General features: G+C 41.6%; 1 protein-coding gene across 1 annotated transcript; it reads left to right on the top strand.

Moving 5' to 3' along the window:
• Positions 1-860: 860 nt before the first annotated feature.
• On the top strand, positions 861-16,622 carry MATN3 (matrilin 3). Its single transcript, XM_035560232.1, has 8 exons — positions 861-1,008; positions 2,997-3,566; positions 7,047-7,169; positions 7,561-7,683; positions 8,923-9,045; positions 10,877-10,999; positions 14,401-14,508; positions 16,292-16,622. The coding sequence occupies exons 1-8, from the start codon at positions 861-863 to the stop codon at positions 16,345-16,347; spliced, it is 1,374 nt and encodes a 457-aa protein (XP_035416125.1). The 3' UTR covers positions 16,348-16,622.
• Positions 16,623-18,005: the final 1,383 nt, after the last annotated feature.

Raw genomic sequence — 18,005 nt, forward strand, 5'->3', positions numbered from 1 at the left:
TGTGGTGGCCCCTTCCTGTTCTGCATTGGAGCTTCCTGTTCCCGTTTCAGCTAAAGGAGGAAAGGGCTGGCAGTTCTGCACATCGACTGCAGCTCAGCTCAGGCGTGTCCTGAGCAGGTTTGTGCCCTAAGCCATAGTTCTTAGGGCTAGAGGGAATGGCCTCAAGTTGCACCAGGGGAGGTTCGGGTTGGACATGAGGAGACATTTCTTCTCAGAAGGAGCAGTCAGGCATTGGGACGGGTTGCCCAGGGAGGTGGTGGAGTCACCGTCCCTGGGGGTGTTCAAGGAAAGGTTGGACGTGGTGCTTAGGGACATGGTTTAGTGGGTGACATTGGTGGTAGGGGGATGGTTGGACCAGATGACCTCGGAGGTCTCTTCCAACCTTAATGGTTCTATGGTTCTGCCAAACCTTGCTCAGCTTCCCACAGAAAACGCTAGGACTTAGGTGGCTAGGGTATAGGACTGAGAACAAAGGCATCTTTGTGTGCCTTGCTGTGAGCTTTCTCTCCTGTTCTTTGCAAATTCTGCCTTGGGGACTCACTCGAGCCTCGCAGCGTGAAGTTAGCAGACCCGTGCCAGAAGATTTTGGTGGCGGGCACACGGGTTCCTTTCCATCTGCACCCTCGGAGCCCTGCACCCTCTCCTCCCCGCTGGTGAGGCCGGTGACCCCTTCCCTTCCCTTCCCTTCCCTTCCCTTCCCTTCCCTTCCCTTCCCTTCCCTTCCCTTCCCTTCCCTTCCCTTCCCTTCCCTTCCCTTCCCTTCCATCCCGGGGCCGCACGCCCCGTTCGAGGCGGGGGCAGCCGCCACCACCCGGCGGCTTTAAATGCGGGGCGGCGGGGCGGGCAGGCAGGGGGGCACCATGCGGCGGCCGCTCGGCATCCTCGGCTGCTGCCCGGTTCTTCTCCTGCTCCTCCTGCTGCTCCTGCAGCCCGGGGCACGGAGCGTCCCGCACCGCCTCCGCCGGCAGCCGCTGGGCAGCGGCTTCTCCGGGAGCCACGGCGCGGCAGGTACCGGCCCCGCTGCCCCCGGGTCCCCCCCGACCGGAGCTGCCTCCTCTGCCCGCTGCTGGGGGCTGCCCTGCCCCGGGGATGATGCCTGGAGCTCGCTCGCTGCTGCCTGCTTTGCTCGCTGCTACCCGGCCTCTCCGGGTGCTACCTGTCCTGGCTGCTCTTTGGGATTTCTTCCCTGCTTGCTTTTGCAAAGGGGGACTGGAAAGGTGTGTGCCGGGGACGTCTTGCTGGAGCTGCAGCGGTCCAAGGGTGTGCTTGTAGGCAGAAGTGGCAACTATTTGGACCGGCTGACCTCCAGAGGTCCCTTCCAACCTCGGCCATTCTGTGATTCCCTTCCCTTCCCTTCCCTTCCCTTCCCTTCCCTTCCCTTCCCTTCCCTTCCCTTCCCTTCCCTTCCCCTCTTTTCTCCCTAGATACCTGTTTAGTTTTCAAACCATCTCTACTTCAGACTCATAGCAATATTAGGCTCCTGAAAAGTTTTGTTCCCTAACCTAAAAAAGATCATTTTTATACTTTTTTTTTTTTTTAGGATGAACATTGTGCATCTTTTTTCTTTCATGTCTTCAGATACACCTGCCTGTACAAATATTTCCTCATATTTTCCAAGCTTCACAAGGAGCACAAAGCCATTCTTCTAAATGCTTATGCAAACTCTGAGTTATGGGATGCATGTAGAATTATATATAATATACCTGGATGGAATCTTAGATTCATGCAGTCCATTTCCCTGTCCCAAAGTAAAATCAACTCTACTACTGTGCTTCGTGATCGAAGTAAGATGTATCTGTGCAATTTGTTATTTTCCCTCCTTTTACACTTGCACAAGAGAAAGAAGTTCTTTAACATATTGGAAAAAAAGCGTTGTTTTCATCTCTGCTTTTAAGAGACTTCTGAAGAAAATGATTTTTTTTTTAATTATTTTTACTTTTTATTTTTTACTTTAAAGCTGGAATGGCATAATAAAAGTCAACTTGATAGTAGCTAGAAGAGGTGTGTCAGGCTCTGCAAGCTACTCTTCATGGAGTATATTCAAGCTGATTGAACACTTTTTGCTAGACAATGATACTTGAGCAGGAGCATCTCCTTTGAAGGAACACTCTGCTTTTGGGAGCCTGTTTTTCTTAAACCAGTATTTCAAATCCATACCTTGATGATAGAAACTAAGTTCATGGTGGCATCAAGGTCAAGCTCCCAGGACAGGGAGTGCTCAGCTTTGGTTTCCTGCTGCTGCTGTCTTGATTCTTTTCAGTTTTCCTTGAAGAGATGCTTGTCTTTGCTCTGAGCTATAGCTTTTCTGTTCAGTCTAGATTTCTATGTCAGTGAGGAACTTTAGAAGCTACAAATATGTGTGTAAATGTTCATTTTGACATGTAAAATTGCTTCATGAATAATAACCTCTATATATAATAACTGCTATAGAAGCTTTAACGCAGTAACAACTGCTTAAGAAGCATTTATCACAGCATGGTCTGCATCTTGTTCCTGTTGGCCTTTATTTTGTCTTGTTGTGTACTTTGGATTGTGAATTACAAGCAAGAAATAATTTCCAGTCGTCAATCTGCTATAACAGCTACTGCTAACAAATATTGTTAACATCTGTTCACTATGTAATCTGTCCCATTGTTTTACTGCTTCATTTCTGTTGTTATAAAAATGAATTCAAGCTTTATCTGTAAGAAGAAAAAGTAAGTTCATTTACATATTAAAACACTTCTGTGTAGGCTGCTGCATGCGAACTACAAACCCTTGTTTCAAGGATAGCCAGGCATTATTTTGGGGGCTCAATGTGACTATCTTTTAATGCTTAAAAGTGCTCAATCATGTATTACTTGTCAAAAGGATTACTTAAGAATTTCTAATGTGTTGCCCCTATAATTTTAAGACTCTTCCTAGAGAATGAAGGGTGCCTGTGTTTATCTGGTGGAGGTAGTTTGCCATCACAGTCCCATGAAGATGACTGACACGCTTTCCTTCCCTCCTGACAGACTCTGCTTGCAAGAACCGGCCCCTTGACCTTGTCTTCATCATAGACAGCTCCCGTAGTGTCCGACCTGAAGAGTTTGAGAAAGTGAAAGTCTTTCTGTCAAAAATGATTGACACTCTGGATGTTGGTGAAAGAACAACCCGCGTGGCAGTCATGAATTACGCCAGCACTGTCAAGGTAGAGTTTCCCCTCCGGACCTACTTTGATAAAGCCTCTATGAAGGAGGCCATCTCTCACATTCAGCCTTTGTCTGCTGGCACAATGACTGGCCTTGCCATCCAAACTGCCATGGATGAAGTCTTCACTGAGGAGATGGGTACCCGGCCAGCAAACTTCAATATCCCCAAGGTGGTCATTGTTGTGACAGATGGACGGCCACAAGACCAGGTTCAAGACGTGGCAGCGAGCGCCCGGACAGCTGGCATTGAGATCTACGCAGTTGGGGTAGATCGTGCCGACATGCAGTCCCTGAGGGTGATGGCCAGCGAGCCACTGGATGAACACGTCTTTTATGTGGAGACCTATGGTGTGATCGAAAAGCTGACATCCAAGTTCAGAGAGACTTTCTGTGGTAAGGTGGTCAGTCCAAGACGGTAGTGTAATTTGGCTCCTTTTGGCTCCAACTGTGGTTCCACTCCCTAAGAAAGAAGTTTTTATTTCGAGAAGTGTTATGTATTGCATTTACATATTTCCATTGCCATCAGTTGGGCAAACAAGTCAACCCTTTTATTCAGTGGAGGCCGAGTAATTGCCTTTCACTTTGAATAGTAACCTCACCGTGCAAGGAACAGGACCGATTTCAGGGGATGTTCTTGTGCAATTGGCATGATTTAGTGCATGAGAAGGCACTGCAGCCTGGCTGGGATTCAGCTACGTCCTGTTACTGAAATGCTGAGAGCCCACGGTGGAGCTGTGCAGGCTGCTCATTTCTGTTCCCATCTGGATAGGAAGGAAGGAGGGTGGAAGTGTGGTTCTGAAGAGCTCCTTATAGGTTCAGACTACAAAAATCAGGTGAACTGCCATACTAGCTTGAGAAATTTGATGCAGGACAAAGTGTCTGAACACAACGGCGTGTTCTCTCAGGATAGGCTTTCACTGGGCAGGCGTTCCTGGGCTTTTTTGGTGTGCCAACCTTTCCCTGTTCCTCTGCCACTAGATTTTGACAGAGAGCTGCTTCAGCAGCTCCTGGGGGCTGGGCTTTGCTCTTTGAGGGCTGGTCTTGGAAGAGTGCTGGATGTGTGTATGGTTTGGGTTAGAACACCACTAACAATGCAAGACCAGCGTGGGTTGTCATTGTCATTGACAAAAATCTATGGTGTACCTGGAAAATTGAGGTTTGCCTATAAACAGCTATGCCACAGCCCTACCCACAAAGAAACAATGACTTCTTGACAATTAAAGCAACTTGTATTAAGTAGATTTTTCCAGTAAAATTCTAAGGAAATGCCTTGTAAAATAAGTCTCTGGCAAATAAAATCAGGTGCAAAGAACATTGTGAGAGAATTCAAGTAGCAGCCATTGCCTCAGGAACTTGGCTGGCAAGAATGTGTTACTTCGTTATTTCAGAGCCTTGCTAAAAATTACCACCGTACCTTTTGAATACATTTAGAGTGAATAGACTTCTTTCTCTAGGTATGAAATAAATGTGTAGGACCATCTGTAGGCAGGACACTTTGCCCAATAATTAACATAGGAAATGCTTGAGGTCTGGCTTGACATCATGTTGTGTTGCTGATGTGACCACATCCTCTTTCTGGTAGCTGGAAGCGGGTGCAAGCCCTCACCTAGCTGCACAGGTATGAGTGCTGTGAAAATAGCATTTATTTTCCACCTATGTTCTAGTGAAAGCGAGTCTTTTTATAGCACCAAAGAAAAATCTCTTGTTCTGAAATGCAATACTACTGTTTATTGTGATGAGGCATAGGAATTATTCTCCTGTTAAGCTGGAGGATATACCAAAGAGAGCTCACACTTACATATTTCCAGCGTAACTCTGAGTTTCCTACATGCAGTTAGCCAGAATCTGTAGGATTCATGAACAAAAATGGAGTAAAGGGCATGCTATTTCAAAAGGCTCTTACAAACCAAACGAATCCAAGACAGTCTTGTTATATAGTGTGGTTAAACCGAGTCTTTTCCAGCTCTGAACTGTTTTTTGGACAGACAGAAATCTGGACTCACCAGTGACAATTAGGATGTTCTTTGCGTTGGCCAAGCCAAACAAGTTTGTTTGTGGGGTGAACTGAAAACAGGAAAACTAATGTTCAGGGGCAAAATAGTTGGTTAAGATCAGGTCCTTGCTGCATTTAGAGCATCACCAGGATGGTGAGACCATCCTGGAGATGGAAAATCTTAGCCTTGAATTGGTGTCAAAGTCAGTGGAAGCTTGCCTTTCCTACCACAAAAATCTGACCAGTTGAATATGAGCTTCTCAGTTTGCTTGAAAATATCACCCACAGATTTTGTTCATAAATCATTCATATGAAGTCTCTTATTCCCAAGAATATAACAGAATGAAAAGACACTGGCTTGGTTTCAGATTTTTTTATTTTTATTTTTTTTGCCAATAGAAAGACAAGACACACTTTCTGTCTTACAAGGGGATATCTAAATCTTCCACATTTTAGAAGACAAGAAATGTTGCCTCACATTCAGAAATAATGAGACCATTCAAGAACTCTTGTTCGTCATTTCTTATCTCACCACTACTGCTTTTAAGTTTGATTTTACCATTATGCCATATCCACATTGTAGCTACTCATCCAAGTAAAATCTCAGGTAATAACTCAACAGGCTTGTCTCTCCATTTTTCTTCTCTCCTTTGTTTCCTTCTTCCTTTTCACTCCCATTTTTGCCTTCCCTCATTTTCTCAGCTTTCCCTCCCTTTCTTCTTCCTGTTTTCATCTCATCTAAATGTAGTCATTTAGAAATTATATAAATTTAAGTGAGTATCTAAGTTTCCTTTGCAGGCATATCTTGAGGTGATCCACAGAGGCAGCATATCCAAAGCTAAATACACTTGAGAAAAATTGGACAGAAGTTAAGTAGTTAGGTGGTCAGACTTGTGAATGAAAAGACTGTCAGCACATGTAGCTCTCATTGCAGAGACAGCCCAGTGTTATCACAGGCATTTTGTCTGCCCTGTCATAACAGCAAACTTATATCCAGCTGCCATCCATCATGCTGCTTTTCATATCACTGTTTTCTCATTCCAATGAGATAACCTTACTGTCTGCTGGGGAATTAGCCAGTCTGCTCAAATTTCATCTCATTTTGTAGCATGCAGTTTCATTTGCTCTAAGGCTCGGGCATTATTTCTGTATTGTCTTTCAGTCAGGAGGTTGCCGTGCATGTAAAGCTGCCTTACTGTAGGCTTTCCTCCGTATCCTCTTTTGGATGTGACTTTTTAAACCTGATGGAGCAAGGCAGCTGCAGCTCTCACATGCCCATCGTGCACTGCCTGCGTTCTTTGGTGGCTGATCTGCCTGGACCAGTGTTCAAAGACACTCCTGTTATCCCTGAGAACACAGCCTGTTATCCTAGTGCCTCTGAGTTGTTTTTCTGTTCCTCCTAGTCTCGATGCTCTTTCTGTTGTGACTTAGTTTATTTTATTGTGCCGTCACATTTCATTTTACATGAGAGGCTTTTTACAATACAGCAGGAATTCATAAATCAGCTTGTATGCCAGTAAGCAGAGTTTAGCAAGTTAAACCAGGTCTTTTTCATTGCCGAGTTCCCATTTCCAACGTAATGGTCCTAAATGCTTAAAATCTCTCTCTCCCTGTCACACTTCTTTTGCAGATCAGTCTTGTCTTTCTGCCCCCTCAGGTGGGAAGCTATTTCAGGGTCATTTATGATCTCTTTCTTCTGGCTACAAAATGATGCAAAAGATGACTGCAACTTCTGTGATAGTGACTCAGTACTGAATTTTCCTACTACTGATCCAGCAAACCGTGCTAGATGTGAAGTACTTTTGTAAGAGTAAATTATTAATGAACGTTTCTTTCCTTTGGGATGACTGAAATGCTTTTTGTGTAAACGCCCTCTGTAGCTGCGAATACATGTGCGCTTGGGACCCATGACTGTGAGCAGGTCTGCGTGAGTAATGGTGGATCCTACCTCTGTGATTGCTTTGAAGGCTACACGCTGAATCCAGATAAGAGAACTTGCTCAGGTATTACTCCTTTGGTAAATGTATTAAATTAGAAAACAGAAATAAATCTCTTTTTTAATAACACAGTTGGATTTCAGAAGCTACTTTTGTACTTCTGTTGAAACAGTGAATGTCTGTATCCCCTTTAATAATAGATCTAATAATAAATAATTAATAAATAAGTCTTTGGAAGCAATGGTGAGAAGTAGTTTGATTGCCTCACCATCCTTTTTATTATGCCTGCAGAACCATTCATTAGGGCCAGATGCCAAAACAAAGTCTTCAGATGTGGACACCATATAGATATTTTCTCCTACCATTTACTCTAATTCCTTCAATTACTCTTGCCATTTCTGAGTTGATTCCAAATAGAAATGCACTTGAAAATGTTCCTCTCACGTGTGTTTTGCAGTTGTGGATGTGTGTGCACCTGGGAAGCATGAATGTGATCAGATCTGCGTGAGTAACAACGGGTCCTATGTCTGTGAATGCTACGAAGGCTACACCCTGAACCCAGATAAAAAGACTTGCTCAGGTAAGAATTAAAGGCTACTTTAATATATGACACTTACTTATGGAGACATCAACATATTTTCTGAGTTATCTTCATTGCTTCTAGTTGAAAAACTGCTTGCAGGTATCAACTCTTAAAATGAGAATTTACCTGTAGCCTTTCCCCGTGGTTCAAATACCAATAAAATTGTACTTTTCCTTAAATATCTTGAGTTAAAATAAATTAATAAATAAATAAATTGCCATCGACCTACCATTTTATGATCTTCATGATACTTCATAAACATAGTCCGTGGGAGAGGAGGAACCTATGCCAGAGATGCCCACCAGCACTGTGTCTCCACTGGAGACCGAGTGCCACTGGTCCACAGAGAACTTAAAACCTGATGATTTTTCCATATCCCCTCCATCTCCCCTGTCAAAAGTCAGTGGTTTTGTTTGTTTGATGTTTTTTGCTTGTTTTTTTTTTTTTACAACTTGCTGCTTCTGTTTCTAAGCTATGCAGGACTCCACAATATAGCAACCCCAACCTTTCACCATAAGCACTTTCATCACCCTGAAAAGTTAGCTTATTACGATTTTTTTCCCCATATATATATATATATTTTCTGGAGTTGCTCTTTTAAATCCAGAAGTTTTGAGCAGAACCAGTCTTGAAGCAGCTATTTTGTACCTGGTAAGGGCCTCCCTCCTTTGGAGAACACACAAGCACTCCTCTCACTGAAGTTTTCATACCTCTCATGTCTGAAGAGAGACCATAACCTCCCTGTGCTTCTGCTTCATTTTTCGCATTGTTGTTTTTTAACTAGGTTTCATATCTCCTTGCCATTTAATAGTACTCGTACATGACATTCCTAGCTTTTTGTGCCTGCCTTCAGATGAGAGTATGAATTTGGATTCATCATAGTTACTGCTAATATTGCGCGAAACAACAACATGGCAGGTTATTGCCCGTCTCAGTGTGGTGCTTTAGCTTCAGCCTTTGTGGGGTTATTCAGGGCAGCCAGAATTGCAGATGAAAATCAGACTGTGCGATACATGGTATAGTGATGTCCTGGAGCCCAGATATCTGCCTCCTGCATTAAATGATCAGTAACCGAATTCAGTTGTCTGCAGCATAATATAATAATGCAGTAAGGCGCTGGTTGGATCCTATTTTGAATCCTAATTAAATTGTGTTTATAAATGTTGAAGTATTTAGAATGCTTGAGTGTCAGTGAGGGATTAATTGGTTTCTTCTCTAAAACATGGTCCTCCACAGCCATCGACTTGTGTGCACCTGGGAGGCATGACTGTGCACAAGTCTGTCGGCAAACTGATGGATCCTACAGCTGCGACTGCTTTGAAGGATTCACTCTGAATCCAGATAAGAAGACTTGCTCAGGTTGGTCCTCCTGGTCAAGAAAGTACTGTGTTCAGCTAAAATCAAATAACTCTTCTAAGTCAGGTTAACTTATGTTCTTTTTCTAATACATTATGCAAGAGTTTGTACAACTCCTGAAAGCACAGTGCAACTTCAGGTTTTTCTTCATGTTTCCAGTAATAATTTGAGACTTGTGACTCTTCTACAGTTGTGTGAAGCTTGTAATTGCTGTAAGTAAAATGCCATTTGGCATTTCCCTGGGGACTTCACAATATATTCACTCTCAAGGGGCACAAATTGTCATATCCACCTGAGAGAGGAGAAGGATAATATATTTGGTGGGGATATGTGACACGCACTACCTGTGTCAGGAAGCTCTCCAGCAAACCAGCATAACGAAGATGTGGGAATGAGACAAAGAAGAGCAGGGTCTGTACTGGAGGACAGAGTACAGCCTGTGTAATCACACCATGAGTGTAATCACTCTTCCTGGTGGATGTGTTTGAAACTTAAAAAAATACTCTGGCTTTAGAGCTCTAGAGGCTGGAGAGAAATGTTCTTTCCCAGTGCTGGTCTCTTGTGGAGAATAGAAGCATTGACATGGTTGGTACATAAGGATGTATATATAAATATATGGTACATATGGCTTAATATGTATTCTGTATCATTTTCACTTGATTAGCATTTGAAGTTCACCTTTCATTTCCTTGTATGTCTCACTGATGATTTATTTATATAAAACCCTTTTTTCCACTTTCATCATAATCCCTTTCCTTACTATATTTTGTGTGACAAACCCAGGCTTCCAAATCCAGGAAATTCGTACACAAATCCCTCCAATTAATTCACAGTTCTTGCATCTCAAAGAGGCAAAACCGTTTTCTCGATATTTCCTCCTGCCTAGTTTAGGAGTTGATTTTGTAAATCAGATCCTAAGATTAACTCTCAGCTGGTATTACATAGAGACTGCAAACATCTGTGAAGGAATGTGAATTCAGTGAGGCATCCCTTTTGTGAGTCCAGTCCTCAATCTCCTTTCATAGCAATGATTATCCCCCTGCATACTCAAATTTCAGATTATTTCTCCAATATGCTTGCTTTTTTTTTTTTTTTTCTTTTGAATCTCATTTTGCATGAGGCTGCTTGTGATTTCTCAACCATCTCCAGGTCTCTGTGATATAATAAAAATAGCATAGATCCAGGAGGGGCTCTTTTCTTTCTTGTTTACTTGCTTCTTTCTTCCTTTTTCTATTTCTTTATTTCTCTCCTTTCTTTCTTCAGTTGCTTTTGCCTTACAGGACCTCCTTACTGCAAAAATATCCAAATATAGGAACTCCTCAACTTGCTTTTTTGGAGTTGATGTGTTAAATTTGGCAGAAAACCTCTGCCTCACACTTAAAGTGCCCACTTTGTAACTGGCAGCGGGTGCCACGGCTTTCTTTTTTTTAGCAGCCACGTATACTCTTCTGTTTATGGTCTTTTCACTCCAATAAAACAGTGTCTTATCCAACTCCATCAGAGTTGAAAAAATGCCAAATGCTCTCTTAAAATCCAGATATTTGTTCTCTGAATTCCCTTGGATAATTATTTTGTAACTGGGTCACTGCTAGTTCAGTTCCTTCTGCAATCTGTTACAACACAAAAAAAGCATTGCTGCAGTTCCAAAAATCATATGAACTTCGTGATGTTGACAGACAGATAAGAACACACTCTGTATACCTTACTACAGCTAATAGCGTGCTGATGTGCAATGAAAACGTCCTGGTTTGAATCCAGATGGGAACTACTGATGCCAAATAAACAGTCTGAAGTTTGGGTATTGGTTAATATTCTTCTCCAATGCCTTCCTTAGCTGTCGACATGTGTGCACCTGGAAGGCATGACTGCGAGCAGGTCTGTGTGAGAGACGATCTCTTCTATACCTGTGACTGCTATCAGGGCTACACCCTGAACCCAGACAAGAAGACGTGCTCAAGTAAGACCAGATTGCTGTCCCCTGTCCCCCCATGCCCTCCCCAACCAGGCAGATGTATTGAAATCACTCTCGTTAGCAGGTTAATGTATTTGTATCTATTTAAGAAACTTACACGTGCATTTAAGCATTATAAGACAGTTCTATGTCACTCTGCCTTTTCCTCTTTGAGCATCATTTAGATACATAAGGTACTTCATGTGCACCAGTGCTGTTAACTGTCTAGCATTTGCTTCTTCCTTATCACCCTGTCATGAAGGCCTTCATTGTATTTCACTAAGTGCAATTATGCAACATTCAGCAAACCCAGAACTGAGAAATAATTGAAGAGACAAGAGCTGGGGTTAGTCACAGAGTCACACACTTCACAGCGCTGCGGAAACTGCATACCATCATGCAGGAGACAGCCTGGGGTGATGTCCTCCCTCCAGGCTGAATTTCATTTTGCTGTTTGTTTCTTTAGCTTCCCAGTGGCTTTGTGTTATGCTAAAATTGCTATTATTGTAAAAGCCTTCCTTTCCTTCCCAGCATCCTCACTGTAAAGCTACCGTGTACTGGAAACCTTTCCTAGCATGCCTTTGGAGGTGAGCTGGTGCTTCATATCTGGTCAGGTTAGACAGCTGTGGTCAGCATCACGGGCTGTAAAAGTAAGGACCGAGAGAGACCCCAGTAAAACAACTGGTTTTAGATCACTGCCCCAAGGCAACATCAGTTACACATCTCAGTAGCTGTTAGCGAGAGTTCATGCAGTATAAGTTCCCAGCATGGAGAAGCACTGCCATTGGGAAACATTTTAAAAGGTTTTCTTGTTTTTGGATAACTACTTCTCCAAAATGCATTTTGTAGGAATCGATGTATGCGCACCAGGAACCCATGACTGTGAGCAGGTCTGTGTGAGTAACGAGGGGTCGTACACCTGTGACTGCTACGAAGGCTTTACCTTAAATCCAGATGAGAAAACATGCTCAAGTAATAATTTAATATTTTTATTCTGAACATGTTTATTAAAGTACCTCTCTTTAATGTGTTAAATCCTTTCAATCTCCACAAGAAACTTTTTATCAACTCACTAACTCCCTAGAAGTATAATCCCTTTTCATTCTTTTCTGTCTACTTCCAATAATGTTTTGAGCTAGTTTGATACTTCTTTAGTTATAGCACTTACTGTATTTAAAACTACACTTGACTCTTACCTATCACCACACATTTAAGGATTTCATTGTATTTTATTTTTTTTAATCTGTTATAATATACATTTCCTTATGAAACCTGAATAACTAGGAGTACTGGCAAGGTTGGGGCATCTGTCTCTGGGGCAGAGGACTCAACTGTGTACCAGCATATAGAGGAGAGTGGGGGCCTGGAAGGGAACACAACTGGTGTCAGAAGAACAACTGCAATGCTAGGCCCCATGCTCTTTTCCACTCCTCCAACTGCACGGGCTATAATGGTATAAACTGTTCAGAGTGAAAGTACCTCAAGAGGTGTCTTGTCTGATCTGCTACTTCTCGGAGCAAGGATGATTTGACATTACATGAAGTTGACCTGTGTAAAAGCAAAATATAAAAGCGTTGAGTACAGCTAAACACCATCTACCAAAATAGTAATTTTTGTAGGTCTGGACTTAAATACAGTGTAAAAAAAAACAACTCTAGCATGTTTTGTGTGACTTGTTGGGCATCCCAATAGCAGTGGAGTTGCCCATGATTTCGCATATCAAATACTGGAAGACTCTAAATTTCACAGAAGCTCTGTAGAAGACTTCAGGATACCCTTGGACAGTTGCCATATGTAAAAGTAATTTGGCTAAAGCAGGCATAACTCAAGGAAGATCTGTATCTGTCACTGAAGAATTTAAATGCAAACATGCAAACTTCACTGGCAGTCAGTTGGAGACCAACCACGTTGGTGTGCTATTTTGAACTGGCCTTCCTCCAGCTGAATCTTGAACAGCTCTTCTTTGTACATCGGCCATAAAACCGGCAGGATGTTTCAAAATAGGGAGCTGAACAAATACAGGTTCAGTGGAATCAAGAAGACACCAGTTTCTGCGGTGAAATTCGCAAATGAATTTTTGCTCTGCTTGAAATGAATCTGTTCATAGATTTTTTTTTTCAGTGAAACACTGAATGAAGAAAAGTTAAAATTCGTATATCAGTCATTTTCTGTAATTGAAGCAGCCATCAGTTTCCATGTAAAATGGAAGAATCAATGGCATGATAAATAAAGAGAGAAACCAAAATAATTAAGAAAAAAAGAGAAACTATCTCCAGGTATAGTATTTCTATTGTTTTACTGTTAAAATGGTCTCATAATTTGTTTAGCATTGATTAGCTATGCATTTATATATCTGGAGAAAAAACAATTGAATAATCTTCTGCCAAGCAATGCAAAAAACATGTATAAGGAAACAGCAATTGCATACAAGTTATCTCTTGTTGAAAGGGCATTTCATAATTTTAGATCTTTTAAAGAGGTGCTGCCTTTGGAAGCTTAGTATTCTGGCCTCAAATGTACATGGTAATCTCACTATAGTAGCAGTGCTTCAGTAGTTGTTGGTATTGTTTGTTCTTAACCTGAAGCAACTGGTACAGCTTGCATATTTTCTTTATGGAGTAGGTGAAGTTAACTTGCCTTTCACAGAGATAAGAATTCACAGTCATCAGCTGATGCTTGACATGTCATTATGCCACTGTCAAATTATCACATCTCTGAGCCCTTTGTTTATGAACATCCCTGGTTTTGTGGCAGATTACGGAGAAAAAATTCTTGAGGACAGTTGAGGCCCTGGTCCTTGGTAAGCCTGCAAGTCTGAGGGCAAGAACTAGAAACAGATTAAATGGAATCACTGCAAAGGATGGCAATGTTTGCTTCCTTTTTCCTAAGAGGCTGATTACTTCTCTTCCATACTGACTCCTCCATTAATATTGTTGTGCTTTCCTACTAGATTTGAAATTCATTTGAACCCATTTGACCATTGTTGTTCCCTCCATATATATTGATGTGACATTGGATGGACTCATGTCCACACCTCCTGATGAATGAGGAACGATATTCCCTATGCATGTATATTGCCATTGTTATAAACCAAGAGTACTTGGGAGGTGAAACACGTTGATGACACAGCTGAACCTCTATTGCTTACTATTTAAAACTAATGCATGTGTTCCTGCTATTTTGTATTATTTACAAAGTGGTAAAAGTGGTACCTTGCTTGTCCTGCTCCTGGAGATAGGTCACGTGTGCCTCCAGCTACACGTTGGCCACCATCTCTGCCACCTTTCCCTCCCAGCTGCCTTGGGCTGCAGTCTCACAGCCTGGCTTCAACTCCCCTTGAAGAATCATGCATTTTCTTGGCTTTTAAATATTTTCCTAAGTATTCTAAATGCCGTTTTATCTCTTAGGAGCCTCAACAAGCAGTCTTGTAACAACTGAGGAGGCCTGTAAGTGTGAAGCCATAGCTGCACTGCAGGACTCGGTCACTTCACGCCTCCAAGCTCTGTCCACAAAACATATCCTTTTTCTTATGTGTTCAGCTCTTTACTAGTATTTTGGAGGTAGCCGTTTTGACACAAGACAGAGTGGAACATGCCTGTCAACAGAAAGTATTTTCTTGGTGATTTTATTAATGTCAGGGAGTGAAATTTTGCGTGTTGCCAATACTGTTATGTTTTCACATTTCCTTGAAGTGTTTTCATATCAAGGTACAGATAAAATGCACATCCCCACATCACCAGGATAATATGTGTTATGTTGAACATCAAAAGTTGCTCTATTTGTAATTTTTTCAGATGGCATTTACAGCACATGCTCACTTTTGAGCTCTGCTATTAGTAGCCTGTATATGTCCCCAAATTTTCAAGACACCTTCACAGGCAGCATGACAGTTGTCTGACTAGCTGTGGTTAGGTTTCCAACTCTGCAGGCAGGCAGGGTCCCAAATAGTTTTCATGCAAGTTCTCTTGTGTGAAAAACTGCTAGCCTATTACTACCCAGCTGCTGGGATATATCAGGCAGATATCAGGCAGAGCGGGAGGGCTGCGGGGCAGGGTGCTGAGCGTGGGGTACTGGGCGAGCATCCAGGCTGCAGCGCTTCTCAGGCGTGGGCTGCAGGGTTCACTGGCTTCATTCATTGCATTGCGGCAGCAAACAGAAATGTAGCTGGCCCCTGGATTAGACATTTCACAAACATGTGGGAGGAAAAATAAAAATGGTGAATTCTGTGGTGTGGTAGCAAACCTGAATGCTGGAATAAATGTCCTCAGATGGAATGAGAAGAACTAATAACTGGATGTTGGACAAGCTGTGATTCAGCATCAGGCACAATTTTTAAAAGTGAGAGTGGTTGATCACGGTTGACCGTTTACCAAAGGTTGTGGTAGGTTTTCAGTGCTGGAAATTTCTGAGACTACATGCTTTTCTTCTGTGAAAGGTGCTCTTGTTCAAATAGGAATTCATGTAGGGGAGTACTAGGTCTGTGGTTGTCATCCTGATCCCTGGGGCTTCAAAATCAATGAAGGGGGATATTTCAGATTAATCAACGTGGGAGACTAGTAAGTTTTGTATATTAACTCATCATTTATACAGATAAATGGCTTCTTCAGTTCACCAAGGTTTCTGAAAGCCAAATGAAGTCTTCTACCATAGACACAACTTTCCCAGTTCTTGAATAAATTCAAAGTTATTTTTATAGGTCTAAGTGGAAATCCCTCTCCTTGTAGGGTCCCTTGAATTCACTTTATCTTCCTGGGTAGGGTGAAGAGGAGAATCTAATTTTCCTTGGAAATTCCTCACCATTCCAGGGAGTCTAAGTAATTAAAACTGAGTGCCAAGTTAATTAACCCTGTAATGCCATCTTGACAGTAGCACAATATCTATCTCAAAAGAACAGACTATCTCTCTACCCCAAAGCACTAATATTAAACAAGATGGTAGTAGTTTCAAGTTAGCAGTATACTTCATTACAAAGAACTGATGCTTTCTTTCGAAGTCCTTCTTTGCTGGGCAATTTGTATCCCTAGCTTCCTTTCAAAACAAACTGGAAAAAGCAGCAGCATCTGCTACTCCTCAGCCCTGAATGTCACTCGCTCCAACTTCTTGTAAGAAATTGGGGTTGTAGAGAAAATTTGGGAAGTTAACAGACCTTGACAGCTCTCTAAAATGTTTTGAAAGTTCTAGTTCAAGCATGTATTGATCTCATTTAGAATCTGATTTTCTGTGTAAAATGCAGTAATGAGAAACATAAAAAAACAAACCTCATAGCCACCTATTGTATTGCCCTTAACAACTGACCACTAGACGAAGTGTCTGAGAAGCTGCAAGCATATCAAGAGAGACAGCAGGTTGTCTGAGCTACCATTCTACTTAGATAGATCCCAAAATAATATTTCAGAAGCAGTTATTTTTTATTGTGTTCAGCAAGCTTTATTTTGTTGCACAGCTTACAGAACAGCATTTGGTTTGTTATTATTTACAAGTGTCAAGAAGACTTCAGGAAGACAACCCTCTTGAAAATATAACCTGAGGATCTTCATGTACAGTCACTTTGTAACCATAAAGCTACCTATACCTGCTGTGCTTTGGTCTGTACTGCAAGTAGTACAGCAGGTACCGTTATTCTGCAGTAACTGCATTCTTATTCTCTTATTTAAAAGTAAATACAGGAAAGAAAGGAATGGAAAAGTATTCACATCATATAAAACTGTGAAATGGCTAGGCAGAGTAAAAAACGTGCCTCTGGCATTTGTCCATTAAAATGGAAAGTACTTTGTGGTCTTGTAACTTATTTTAATAAAATAAAGTATGATCAGCACACTGATGTTCTTTCCTTTTTTTTTTTTTTAATATATACAACTTAAAGTATGTGTGTTATGAAATAAACAGTTTAACAAAGACAAGGAAACAAAACCTCAAAGATAGAAGAAGAACAAATGGAAGGAATCTGCATAATTAAACAGGACACTGTTCTTGAGTCACACAGTCGGAAAAAGAACAGTTTGATTTTGAAACCTACAACTCCTTGTTAATGTTGATAAGAGGGTTAATAGTTATTTCAAAGTTGTTCTACACTTGGAAGAATGACATACGTGCTGCAGTTTAAGGCTTTTATCCTGCAAGATTTACTTATGTTCGCAATCAGTCATTCCTCTTGTCATTCCACAGACCTTCCTGGGACTACTGGTGCCAGTTGGGCTTGCAGAAGCTGACAATTTACAAATTTCACTGTTAAAGGAAATCCACTTATTTAGCACACTTGCATGTGTAATCATGCAAATAAATCACAATCACAATTTTGTATGTAATCATACAAAATAAATCACGTGAAATATTAAATCAGTAGATGGTATGCCAAGGACATATAACAACATTTGTGCTCGTGTCATACCCTGCACGTTGTACATACAAACTATTTCAAGGAAAATCAGGCAGGAGTTCACTTAGAGAGCACATACAATTAGGGATGAATGCTGCTGACATGGAGGTTCTCCTGGTTAATGCCTATTTTGTGATGCGTCTTCGCTGATATTACTTTGTTGCTGTTCAATTACAGTTAGCATGGGACAACCTAGCTGTGCTATAGATGCTTCCTCAAAGAGCTGTACGTGCATATTTTTTCTGTAACTCGTAGAGTTTTATATCCAGCACTTTACTTTGCTTATTTTCATGTCCTCGGCTTGAACATGGGTATTATATAAGGATTTATGGGACCAGAAGTATGCCTTGGGCTCCGTAATTGGTAAGAATAAACAAGTTATAAATCTAATGCAAGACTTTTCCACTTCTTGGCAACTGGGAGTGTATTACATTAGTCCCATTTACACTAGGGCTGGTTGTCAAATGAGATGTATAATTTTACATGATTGTGGAAAATTGTCCTGGGGGTCAGATCTGCCTTGCAAGAGCTGGACAGGCTTTGTTTCATGTGCTAGTATTAATAATGCCATTCTACCTTGCAGATGATAGTATTTAACAGTATCTTGTCTTACTTTGTGAGCACCAGACAAAATTC

Source organism: Cygnus atratus, chromosome 3, assembly GCF_013377495.2.
Source record: "Cygnus atratus isolate AKBS03 ecotype Queensland, Australia chromosome 3, CAtr_DNAZoo_HiC_assembly, whole genome shotgun sequence".
Taxonomy (NCBI): Eukaryota; Metazoa; Chordata; class Aves; order Anseriformes; family Anatidae; genus Cygnus; species Cygnus atratus.

What these genes read in the sequence shown, in the direction of transcription:
- MATN3 (XM_035560232.1), top strand. Translation starts at nt 861, where the DNA reads ATGCGGCGGCCGCTCGGCATCCTCGGCTGCTGCCCGGTTCTTCTCCTG. An exon ending in AGATAAGAGAACTTGCTCAG is followed by an intron (nt 7,170 to 7,560) that starts GTATTACTCCTT and finishes TGTGTTTTGCAG; the next exon opens with TTGTGGATGTGTGTGCACCT. An exon ending in AGATAAAAAGACTTGCTCAG is followed by an intron (nt 7,684 to 8,922) that starts GTAAGAATTAAA and finishes GGTCCTCCACAG; the next exon opens with CCATCGACTTGTGTGCACCT.